The 13,074-nt window shown below is 31.4% G+C and overlaps 1 protein-coding gene across 1 annotated transcript in view; it reads left to right on the top strand.

Annotated features, from left to right (window-relative positions):
• LOC134230257 (uncharacterized) overlaps positions 1-12,919 on the top strand; it is a gene marked incomplete at its 3' end in the record, with an annotated part of 42,337 nt that extends 29,418 nt beyond the window's left edge. Inside the window, exons 16-35 of the mRNA XM_062712025.1 lie at positions 53-128; positions 926-1,162; positions 1,371-1,487; positions 1,860-2,004; positions 2,189-2,355; positions 2,754-2,965; positions 3,083-3,257; positions 3,452-3,577; positions 4,839-4,973; positions 5,279-5,399; positions 5,714-5,782; positions 6,266-6,340; positions 6,442-6,517; positions 6,614-6,704; positions 6,929-6,999; positions 7,088-7,219; positions 9,209-9,325; positions 9,572-9,723; positions 9,846-9,984; positions 12,817-12,919. Coding sequence (XP_062568009.1) covers positions 53-128; positions 926-1,162; positions 1,371-1,487; positions 1,860-2,004; positions 2,189-2,355; positions 2,754-2,965; positions 3,083-3,257; positions 3,452-3,577; positions 4,839-4,973; positions 5,279-5,399; positions 5,714-5,782; positions 6,266-6,340; positions 6,442-6,517; positions 6,614-6,704; positions 6,929-6,999; positions 7,088-7,219; positions 9,209-9,325; positions 9,572-9,723; positions 9,846-9,984; positions 12,817-12,919 — 2,536 coding nt within the window. The remainder of the gene's footprint in view (positions 1-52; positions 129-925; positions 1,163-1,370; positions 1,488-1,859; positions 2,005-2,188; positions 2,356-2,753; positions 2,966-3,082; positions 3,258-3,451; positions 3,578-4,838; positions 4,974-5,278; positions 5,400-5,713; positions 5,783-6,265; positions 6,341-6,441; positions 6,518-6,613; positions 6,705-6,928; positions 7,000-7,087; positions 7,220-9,208; positions 9,326-9,571; positions 9,724-9,845; positions 9,985-12,816) is intronic.
• Positions 12,920-13,074: the final 155 nt, after the last annotated feature.

Below are 13,074 nucleotides of genomic sequence, written 5' to 3'. Positions count from 1 at the left end.
ATTGAAAATTACGTCATTAAAAGAATGTTTAAATGTTTACATTTTATTGTAGATTCATTTTATTGTGAACGTCTACAATAGTTGGCCTGTGCTTATAGACGACATAATCATAACGGCAAAGAGATGTAGTAAATTTGTTTTCATTATGTGTTAGCGGATTAGGATATTATAAAGTAGATGTTATTTTTATAAATAAATAGATTAAATCTTATTTAGATTTACATATCATTTGATTTACAAAATAAATACAATGAACTTGTGAATACTCTATATAATTCTAACTTTTTTGTCTTTGCATTCATGATAACGTAAGCTTAGAATACTTCATGCAATTTGATACTGATTCCATTATTTTTGCAATTGCTATTGAACCGCTATTCACTAAACACTTTATTCAAATTCACCTTTATAATTTTCTTCATGCATTTGGAACATTAAAAGCCGAATCATAATGTACATTTCCACTGCCTTATTCTATAACGTATTATTTTCTTTTTATATTTCTTTGATTGAGAATAGCTCTTTTTTTTTGTTCCTTAATTCTTAGAAATATATAGGAAAATTCTTTAAGTTATATTCTCAAGATGAAATTTTGTCTTAAAAATTCTTTCTGAGGGTTGTTTACATCTATGAAACCCAATCTTGGACGTTAATTTAAGAAAATCTTAAATAAGTATTTATAGAAAAAAATGATTTTCTATGTCAAATTTTGAATGCATTCTAGTATTTAGGATGATATAAAATACACTTCAATATCTACTGCTTACTAAAATACGTACTTAAATACCCCGGAACAGATTTTACTGTCTCTTAATATTATTCTAACAAATGTAGTCCAGAATTGAAATTATGAGCATGTTATAATCTAATGTAAAACAGATTTTTGATCTACACTTTCTTTTTAAATTAATTTTATTCTCTACAGGTGCTTGTTCACAGTGGTACTATGGCTCAGATTGTGAAAAGATGTCGAAATGTAACCGTACAAATACTCTTTCATTTGACCACCAAGATCATTGCAATTGTAAGGCAAACTGGCGGGGTGAAAAATGTGACTGCACAAAATCAGAGAACGATGCGTGTCTCAAACAGGGGGAGATCTGCATGGGTGGAACTTGTTCATGCAGGATTGGATATACAAGAGGTGGATTGGGCTGCAGAGGTATTTTGTTTATTTTAGTATTTGTTGGTAACGTTCCTCTCTAGAATTTATTGAGTTAAAGTTGCTACCTCTCTCTCCCGTGTATCAAAAGGTGCTATGCGTTTTGAATTAAAAAATATTATTACCTTTATAATACATGTTAAGTTGAGCAGTTGTGTATTTCATACTTGGTTGTTTAACAGAACATAATGCTTTTTTTTATTTACAGATATTGATGAATGCAAATATAAATGCAAAAGTTCTCTGCAAACATGCACAAATACGAATGGATCGTATTCATGTGTTTGTAATAAGGGCACTGTTGGCGATGGTGCCATTTGCTCGGGTATTTATTCAAAATAGAATATAAGACTGCTATAATGGAATGCATTTTTACCAATGGAAATTTCTACATAGTTTTAAAGACTATTCTATCTAAAGAAAATTACATAGATATTGTCAATTAAAAAAACTCGTTATTTTTTTCGTTCAAAGTGTTTTGAGTTAATTTAGAGTGTCTTTGAAACAAAATAATTTTGCAAGAGAAAATTGAAAAGGCCTCTTTTCAGAGACAGGTCAAAGGCAATAATAATAACTAATGTCAATATTATCAGAAGAATTAATACATAAACGTGCTGATCCGTAAATTATTTCTTGTGCATTGTTCAAAGAAAACAAATATTAAGATTGGTAGAAATACTTACGTTGTATGTTTTAGAATCGCCGCTGGCCATTACAAATGGGTCTACACCCATGGACGGAATCGTACTGATGTGGCGAGACAATGTCTGGGGTGCATTATGTCAGTCCTTCGATCTGTTTACAGCTATGCTAGCTTGCAATACGCTTTTCAATGACGATATGTAAGTTGCATAGGAAAATTACGTATCGATTTTCTTAATCTGAAATACATGTATTTACCTTGCTAATTACGCATCACTTCTTATAAATGGAATGCATGCTAAATTTTGGAATTCGAACAACTGTATTTTATCTTATGAAGAAATTTCTTTCAAACTAATATGTTTGATTCATATCTAACCATAGACATGGTGTTCATCTTGCTCAGGAAGGAGGCTACAAATCGCCAAATGGGGTCACATACAAGTCATTTGTATGTGATCAAAAGAGTAAAGGATTTGACCTTACAAAATGTAATGTCTCTATTGAGCCCTGTGACACTGAGAAGGAAGCGATGCACTTATCCTGTGGCGGTGAGTATTTTGAATAAAATATACAAATACATGTGTGTCTTTGAATAAACACATTTTAAAAATTATTTTGCATGAAAGCTCGTTTGACAATTATAAAAAAAATGGACTATGCTTCGTACATAGAAATGCATTAGTATTTGTCGGTTGACAGTTCGTTTTCCAGAAATTAGATTATTTTCTCAACCTAACCTATTGATGGATTTTAGAACGTGTTAGGAATATCACCATCTCTTTTAATAATAAAGTTGATTTGAGTGTAAACAGATATTATTTATGACGATTTTGTTATAATCTAGACATAACTTATGTTATTGGGCCATGTACACCTGTGACATGCTTAACAATAATCTTGCTTGTTTTGTGGTAATGCCAGATATTTTCCTTATTTAATATTCCAGTCTGTGGAGGGGTTTATACAAATCCGATTGGACTAGTGGAGCCACCTCTTCAAGTTCCAGCAAATACATTGTGTTTCTTTTTATTGAAGCCTTTTAACTCTAAAACGATCAATGCAACATTCATTTCTTTCTCAATGAATCCAAATGATCAGTTTCGAAGAAAACGGTATTCACCAGTAATTCAGATTCCATGTAACGACACATATCTTGAGGTATGGATGCATTGACATTCTTGCGAATTCTTCCCCTCAATTTTAAAGGATTTCAAATTATAATGACGTATTTACCTTATATGTAAACCACAATTAGAATCAAGTTTCAAATTTTAGGTATTCGATGGTCCAGGGCCAGAGTCACCTTTTATCGGGCGATATTGTAACAGTCGACCTCGATTTACTATCACTTCTACTGGGGATAGTTTATTTATTATTTATAAAACGTCTAGAGGCACGTCAAAACACGATTTCCAGGTCATCTACGAATCAGAGAAGAGTGTGGAAGATCGTGAGTTTATTCGTAATTTCAGCTGAAATTGATTGATGTTTTATACAGTTCTTTATGTGTTTTCTACAGGAATATCTTGTATACAATCAGATAATTGCCCTTTGCTTAAAATTTATAAATTATGAATTTTACTGTAAAAATTTTTTTCAGAAATAATTTATCCATGTTTACTTTGTTCTTTCTGTTTTTTTCAGCCCATGTACTTGGGGAACGCTGTAGTCATTCTGTTCAGTGTGTAGCGAACAATGCCTCCTGTGTCAATAACAAATGTACATGTCATAGAGACTATTACATGTTTGATACAGCTACTTGCTTGGAACGTAAGTTTAGTTTATGCCCTTTGAAAAAATACAAGGAAAACCAAATAAATTGCATGATGTTTTTTTTTAAGATTGATAGTTCATTCAGAGAAACCTATAAAGTACATGTATATTGATCGACTTATTAACTGCATAGACCAAGAAAAAAAGTGGTGATAAAACAAAATTAGATGCTAGTGACATTATCTTTAATTTTATTTGAAAATTCTAAAACAGACCCCGATAGAAATTGATTGATTTAAAAATATTGTTTAATCCCTTTCGACAATTTTTCTACTCATATAACGTCACCGTTTGCCGGTGAAGAAAGCTTCAAATTTAGATATACTCGGCACTCAGGGCCATTGAGCAACAAATTGTGAGGGATTCTTTATGTTTGATAGCGCCTACCGTCACAACGGAACCTTTTTACGTTTTTAAGGTCATATCCGAAAAAGGTGACTTTCACTTCTAAGCGCTTGGCGAAGGAACAGTCACTACATGGATTTTTTTTTGTATTGTCTATTACTGACGCAGACCGGGTAAGAGAATCGTACTGCATTTACACATGACAAAATTAGGGCCTTTTGATCACGAATATATATAATCATTTAAAAAAAACAGACCCCGATAAAAAGATTTATATAGATTAATGTTAGACTAATCCATTAAAGATTGTTAAAGAAAGTTCAAAACTATATAAACGTACCTGAAAGTTAACAAAGGAAAAGTTGACTACGTATGGACAAGCACTTCTAAGATTTCAATTTTTTTTTGAGATTTACAACACAGTAAGGCTTTTTTAAAAAGCTTAAATACATGTCTTCATGTAAAATTATGTGCTTATACAAAACTGATCTACCTATCAGGTTTTATCATTTTTCAAGCAATGCATTTTGTATTTCTGTGGCTTTTTTTAATTTTTGAGAATTTTATTCCTACCGCGGTTTTCTCGTGATGTAAACTTTTACTGGCCGAGCAATCGGCAATCCTCGGCTTTTGCTGCTATTTCCATTCAAACGTTAAGTGCGAGTTACGAGTAATCAGAAACTCCGGGTACTGGCCGATGAAGTTTTGGCTGACCGTTACCTTCCAAGATATAATAAAAAGATATATTTATAAATATATATATTTTTTTTTAAATATAATATTTCTTATATGATATACCTTTTTGATTATATATATATATATATTAATATATATATATAAAATGAATTGAAAATCTTGCAAAATTGTTAAGTATATGGATGAAAATGTAAGTTTTATACACGAGTTTTGAAAGGAAAACTTTGGAACTCTTCATGTGATGTAAATGAAGAATGCAAAACCTCTTACTGCCATCCTGAAATCCAAGTGTGTAATTGTCCTGTGTACTCAGAAATTGATTTAGTTAACGAAGTATGTGTTGCCAAACAAGGTAAGATTTCCAAGTTATATTTGTTTCCCTGTGTATCACAATGTATATATATTTTTATATCAACGTTTTTGATCATAAGTAAGAATTAAGATGTCATTCCATAAGCAAAATGTATTGAAAACTGAGTTTGAATAACCGCAAGTCAAATTTATGATGTTCCAGACATTTTGGTAGACATATCTCAAAGTGAAAGTGAAAGAGAATCAGAAAATGAATCATGTAGGTGTTGAACAGTTAAAGAAACCACTGATTAAAGAGATGGCATCCAATATTACTTAACATATCTGTATTCAATCTATTTTCAGCAAAACCAACAGAAGAACAACAACAACAGTGGTTGATCCCTGTCCTGCTGCTTATCATCATACTGATAATAATACTTATTGCTGTCATCGTTATCTTTGCTAGAAATAAGGGATACATTCTGTAATTAACTTTATTATATAACTCAATGTAACACTTTTTCATTCTTTAATATATCATGTTGAATGCTGAGACCTAAATTCCTTAATAAAAATACTGTATCTTTGGCTAAGGTAAACACAGTGATACTTTCATCAGTGATCGTTAATACATGTAAATATTCTATTTGCAAAAGATTTTGGGTATCAACTATCGAACAAATCTCTCTTGCTGCGGGGGTTGGATGAAAAGCACATTATTATACTTTATGTAGAATGGTTTACAAAGATTAGAGATAACCTCAGAAAAGAAAACTTTAAAAAAAATTGTTTTTACAGATGGGGAACGGGAAATGATGCCACCTTTACGTATTCGGAGCTAATGTCAGCATCCAACCCATTGTATGCGTAAGGCATTCCTTATTTGAAAATAAGTTTATTTGTATATGATTTATGTAATTTCATTATTTTTCTTCCTTAAAATGTTTATTTATATGACTTTAGTAACTTACTAATTTTAAAGATTTAAAAACAAACGTTAAATGCCTTGTCTTAGTGGGAATTGATTTCTTAAATAGGGCTTTTAAAGGGTATGAAATTTATTATTTTTTTTATTTTTCTAATGATAAATGAAATGAAGGGCATAAAAACCAACGTCTCAGTATATGGGTTTTGTTCCAGAATATTAAGTTTTTCTTGTCATTGAAACATGTTTTCTACCAAATTACTTTCAAATGTCATAATTCAATGATTATTTTTAAAATTTGCAGGATCATGGTCATAGAAATAAATCATCACTAAAAATAGAGTTTTGATTTACTACAGAGTTCTGTGTTTAGCGCGGTTTAGAATTGTTTCTGAATTAAACTAACAAAATTATGCTGGTTTTAGATATAATACAGATGACAAGAGTTCGCATCGAGGTTCTGTAATTTCTATAAACCAAGCAGCGGATATTACCCACAGGTAATATATCTAAATTGCACCTTCTTTCTTTCTGCATATAATATTTAGCGTCAATTTATAACCAATAAGTTAGACTTTGTTTAATTCTGATTTGTTTATAGAATACGTTTGAGTACATTTGGAGACACCTATGAGAGTTTGTGTGATGATGTTAATTGGCCAGAAGAAGAATTTAGGGTAAACCATTATCCCTCTTTTAGAAAATACATTTTTATAAAGCTCTAACAGGGTATTTTTAAAATTTGATTTTTTAAATTCTTTTTTATCCTGTTTAGAATACTGAGATCCTGCGAGCAGAGACCTACAGACATAGGAGCAGCATCACAGAACAGACATAAAAACAGAAGCAGAGACGTCTTGCCATGTAATGTGTCTTTTTCCATTTTCTAATAATAAAAAAAATTGTTATTTTTAAATTTACTTCAGGAAAAGGACTTGTCTCTTTATTCCTAACAAAAAAGGCCAGTCCTTTGAACAACACTGATGATATATTGGACATGCCGTTGATAAAAATGAAAATAAAACAGTTCGTTTTCTTATAAAGTTACATGTAAATTATGCTCTGCATTGTACGGTTTACATTTTTAGACGACTACAACAGATTAAGGGAATCTGGTACAACCAGTGTGAACGACTACATCAACGCGAGTGTTATAGAGGTAAAAAACTTGTAAAACAGCGGTGCTTTTCACTGTAGGTCAGGCATGATTTTAAAATATAAGTGTAAGTTATTTTTTTATTTATCAGGGTCTACATAGTCACTACCCTTATTACATTGTGACACAATATCCGCTCATTTCGACGCAAAATGACTTTTGGGGAATGGTGTGGAAGCAAAGAGTAGCATCGATTATTAGTCTTGTTTCCAGCAGTGAGAAGGTATGTTTTCTCTCTGACTACTGTAAAATCACATATTACAGTTGTGGGGTCAAATTGTTAACAAATCTTTCTAAAAATTTACGGTTTGGGAAAAAATATTGGTTTGTGGGGATTTTAATTTTTATAACGAACTTTCCAAGATTATAAAAGATTGGAAAATGTTTGTATATAAAATTCAATGCATATTGTTTTGTAAATTTTTACATTTGAGGTATTTTATAATGGTCTCTCCAATTCTGGGATATAACGAATCAAAAATTAAATTCACAAATAAATTTTACTGTATTGTGGGGTCATTTTACATTTGGGGAAAAAATATTGGTTTGTGGGGATTTTAATTCAGTGTTGGAAAATGTTTTATTTATAGTTATATTAATAATGCTTGTTCTTTTTTCTAAGAGTACTATAAAGATTAGTATGTTTTCATGAAGAAAAGATAACTCGAGGAAAAACAAAAGAAAAAACACAGTATATTTACATACAATTTTTCACACATATAATTATACCCCCCGAAAACGAAGTTTAGGGGGGGGTTATTGGAATCACCATGTCCGTCTGTCCGTCTGCCCGCCTGTCTGTAGACGAGATTTTGTCCGGACCATTACTCAGAAACTATTGGAAGGATTTGTCTGAAAATTTGTACACTAATTATTCACCATATGAAGTTGTGCACCTGATATTTTCATTTTGATTTGATTATTATTTTGAATTTTACATGTGTTTTTTCAATTTTATTTTGTGGTTTTGTCTGGACCGTTTCTCAGAAACTATTGCAAGGATTAATCTGAAAATTTGTACACTTATTATTCACCATATGAAGGTGTGCACCTGGAATTTTCAACTCTTTTTGTTAATTTTTTTTGCATTTTACAGGTTTTATTTTTTATTTTAATTGACTTGTTCATTTTGGCCTCATGTATAAGGTTTGAGATATAGAATCTAGAATATTGTTTCTACAACTTAAAACTACTATAAAAACTTAAAAAAAGAAACATCATCAAGTGTTAAAAATAGTTTTTACATTGCACAGAAGATAATGTATTTTCATTTGTCTCTTGGGAATAATGACTGGACATGCATCCAGTTAAAGATAAATTAATGAGTTTGGTGTATGAAGTTGTTAAGGCATATATCTTATCAAGCGTGTGTGTTAAATCTTAATTAAGGCACAAGAATATCTCTCTTCTCTTATTCTCTGAATTGTAATTTATTGTCTGTCAAAGCACTTCATTACTGGATGACCAGCTCTTTATTTTCAAAATACATTTCAAATTGATATATCAAGATTAATTTGATTTTGTATTATGTTTTTTTTTTCAACATCAGTTTGCAGAGTGACATAACACATAATTGCAATATATTTTTTTAATGCAGAAATAAAAAAAAATAAAATAAAAAATAAAAAAAAAATTTACAATGGAATTACAATGTATTATTATTGATGTTTCATTTGGTTGCACCTTTGTTTCATTCATTAAGAAACATGATCTTATATTTCACTGCAAATTTTTGTTAGTAAATAACACCTCTAGATCCATAAAGTATTTTTGAAAATTCTCTGAAAAACCCAGCGGGAGGTTTTCTCCCTATTGGACAGTTCTAGTTAATAATTTGCATGTTTATGAACTTGCAAATAGCAAATAGCAATTTGCAATTGGCAAATATCTTACTTGGCATATACATCAATAAATTTACTTTGTCATTGAGTGAATCTTCATAGTCTCAAACCATTTTACTTTTATGAAATAATTAATCTTATACTGTAAAGGGTGTATTCTATTTAACGCCTTTCGCGGAAAGCATCATCCGCTTAAACCAAGCACATCGCGAAATGCTTTGTTTAATGTTTCATATATTCATATGAAGCATATTCAGAAAGAGCTAATCAAATCTACGCTAACTTGTAAAAAAAAAATCAGTTTCCGCCAAATATCATAAACGCCAAATAAAATTCATTTACAATGTTCTTCCTTTTTATCTAAATTGTAGGAAGTATACTTTCCAACAAGAACTGGTATGACAAGAACTTTTGGTAAAATCAAGGTGCAAACGCTGTCAACCTTAACTGTTCACAGGTGTACATTCCGATGTTTAAAGATTGTGAAGGTCCGTTCTCAGTGTTATAAACTGTAGTGGAAAATATGTCAACACCTAATTTCAAGTTCATATATTGTATTGATTTGCGTTTATTTAAACAATAAAATGCTTTCTGTTATTACTTATAAACTGTAGTGCGTAATATATGTCAACACCTTATTTTTATATTTATATCTGTTTAAATAATCAATTAAGTTCATATATTGTATTGATTTGAGTTTATATGTAACTACATAGAGTTAAATTTCACTTCAGGGGTCCAAGAACCACACAGTAAATCACTTTCAGTCTTCATTTCTCTCCAACTTCACGAAAGATGAGTGTTCAGATCTTTTAAATCTCATTAATCTTGTGCATTCCAATTCTGAGGAGGGGTATGATAGCAGACCACTTGTCATACATTGTCTGTACGTTCTCAATTTGTTTTACTTTTGAGTTGAATAACCATATTATACTATTTCTGTCTCACTGAATGTATTATGAAAGTTAACTTTACGGTAATCTAATTAATGAATATATTTTAAATCAGGAATGGAACTGGAAAATCAGGTATCTTCGTTGCCATGGATTATCTCATACAACTTATTAGGAATGGCGATACTCATGTTGATATTTACAACCTCACACACGTCCTGATCGCAAATAGAGAGAAATTAATAGAAAACGAGGTAGGTTTTAAAGCAAATATAATCATCTTAGAATTTTGTTTGGTTACACGATATACGAGTAAACATCATATTTTATATTAAAAATACTATTCAGAATAATTGTAACAACTTTCCAGCAATTGTATTTGGTTCGTGATTTAATCCAAAGCCATGAAATTCACAAATTTTGATGGAGGCACCATTGCTTATCAAAGGGCAGATTTCAAAGCATTAATTTATTTTAGTCAAAGTACCCCCCTGGTACCCCTGACCCAGCGGCCCTGAAATTATCTATTTTGAAAGAGGCCCCTTTCTTCATTATAAGGCCAGCATTTTTTTATGTTTAGGTTTAGTTATGAAATGAGAATAAAAAAGTTCCGAAGGAGAAGGAAATAAATTTTGTTTTTGATAAATCAATTATTAACATTTGTACATTCTTTTTTTTATGCTATTCTAATAGGCTCCTTACAACTGGACACATAATGCTTACAAATAGGAAAGTAGAACATTTAATTGCTTATTTCATCATCTGCCAGTTTGGGCCAGTTATATAAATTTTGTGATGTTGGTCAAAATATATTTTAAAAAATCAATTCTTTAAAAGTCTTTCAATATATATCTTCATTTTTTAAAAATGTGTTAGGTAAATGTATAGACATTGTTCTAAAATTTACTTGTTGCCTAAAATTATAATTCCTATCATAAAACAGACAGGGAGTATTGGGGAGTAGGGTGAACATTTTTTCAATTAAGTTAAGTGAAAAATAATTTTTCTGGCTTATACAAATGATACTACATGCCTGTATATATTTGTATATTCTTGCCTTTTAATAGTTGAATTTTTTGTTTTATTTCTTCAGGTTAGGCCATCATTAAAAAATTGTTTGTTTGGAATTGCCGCCTGAAGGGTTTCAGACAGAGGAGGGAGGGAGGAAATTAATTTTTTTTTTTTAAATTGAAGATAAATTTTAAATTTTCGATAAAAATCTTAGTAAACAGTAAATACATTTTATGACTTTTAAAAAAAGTATCTACCATTAACAGGAAAACCTAATTTTACATATATAGATCTGACACTATATTTTAGTGTTTTGTATGGTACATGTAATGTGCAAAAATATTGATTTTAATAAATAAAAAAAATCTTCCTACTTTTGGTCAAAAAAATTCTTTCAGGAGGGGGCATTTCAATGAGGCGGGAGGCAATTCCAAACAAACTATAATTTTATTTTGGCTTTATTCTTTATTTCTTCCTCAAATGGACTTAACTTCTCCCAATAGTTTTATTCATTAGTCATTTACATCTAATGCATAAGCAACCTTTTTCTGAAGAATGATGCTTAGACTGTAAGCTATAACAGAGACCTAAACAATGTCGCTGGCAATATGCAATAGCTACCACAGGCAGTTTAAAACCTGGGGGACGAAAATAATTAACAGACAGATACTTTAGAAACGAATACATAATTATCTCACCAACATGTCATTGTGCAACAAAGTCGTCAGCATTTTATTTGTCCTTTGAATGGGTGAAACATTTTGAATGGCACTCGTATCGATGAAATTTACACTAAACCAAGTTATCTTCTCAGATCTAGATTTATTTACCCGCCGTTTCATCTTAAAACCGGAAGTGCGAGTTCGTAAACTTGAAATCTCGATCCCGACTCAAATTTGACATCGGAAAGAAAAAAATTGCTTTATTTTTTTCTGAAATTCAAAACCTTGAGGGGAGGGTTTGTAAAACTGAAAATAAAATAAATCCTGCCCTTAAATATGTAATTAGATCATTAGTATATTAACCAGGAGCAAAGGATAAGATGTTCAAAGAATACATGTATTTCACTATATAATCATAAGAGCCCTACCTTAAAACAAGAACCCCTGACCCTGGGGCCATAAAATTCACAATTTTGGTAGAGGCACTCTTGCACATCATAACTATGTACTTAGTTAGTTTATTTAAAACCCAGGAGCAGAGAAGAAGATTTTCAAAGAATTCATGTATTTTCACTATATAATCAATAGAGCCCCGCCCTAACACCAGAACCCCTGACCCTGGGGCCATAAATTTCACAATTTTAATAGAGGCACTCTTGCTCATCATAACTATGTACTTAGTTGGTTTATTTAATACCCAGGAGCAGAGAAGAAGATTTTCAAAGAAATATTGTATTTTCACTACCTACTTATTTAGCCCCGCCCTAGCACTAGAACCCCTGACCCCAGGGCCATGTATTTCGCAATTTTGGTAGAGAACTCAATGCTAATTACAATCATGCAAACAGTTTGACTGCTTGATGTCCAGGAGTAAAGAAGATTTCATTAATTTAAGTGGTTTTGGCCCCACCCCTCAGGCCCCAGGGGGGGGGGGGGGGGCAGGGATCATGAAATTCACAATTTTTGTTCCCCTTCACCCATAGATGCTTTGTGCCAAATTTAGTTGAAATTGGTTCAGTGGTTGCAGAGAAGAAGCTGAAAATGTTCAAATGTTAACGCACGACGCACGACGCACAACGCACGACGACGGACGAAAACGGATAGCAATAGGTCACCTGAGTTTACTCAGGTGACCTAAAAATCTCTGAAGCAGATTTATGACTCTCTTTCTCTCTCTCTCTCTCTCTCTGTGTGTGTGTGTGTGTGTGTGTGTGTTTGTGTGTGTGAGGGTGTATGTGTGTGTGTGTGGGTGTGGGTGTGTGTCTTTCTTCGATCTAAATATAAAATGATTTTTAAAATGAATTGTTCTGAATGAATTGAAATCTTTCATCTTAATGAACAATGTACATGTATTTTGAAGAATGAACTAGGAAGTGATGTATGCGGTGTATATAATTGTTTGTGTATTTCTAGACACAGTACCAGTTCTTGTATGACTGTGTAGAATCATATTTGGATCACGAAAAGAAAAGCCCACCTCAAAAACTACCAGAGCCTAACCCTACAGAGGAGGAAGGTATATATCTCCAACTTTCATTTTCATTTTTATAAAAAGTCAGAAGAAACATTGTTTTTATTAATTGATTTGTTGTAGGTACCACAAAAACGTTGTTTATATTCCGAAAGAGGTTTTGTTAAATAATTATCAGTTACTGAATGTACATATTCTAT

Source organism: Saccostrea cucullata, unplaced genomic scaffold, assembly GCF_032062105.1.
Source record: "Saccostrea cucullata isolate Sc308-1 unplaced genomic scaffold, CSIRO_AGI_Scuc_v1 ctg4755, whole genome shotgun sequence".
NCBI classification, from domain to species: domain Eukaryota; kingdom Metazoa; phylum Mollusca; class Bivalvia; order Ostreida; family Ostreidae; genus Saccostrea; species Saccostrea cuccullata.
Note: the sequence above shows the minus strand (reverse complement) of the source record. Positions and strands in the feature narration are given on the sequence as shown.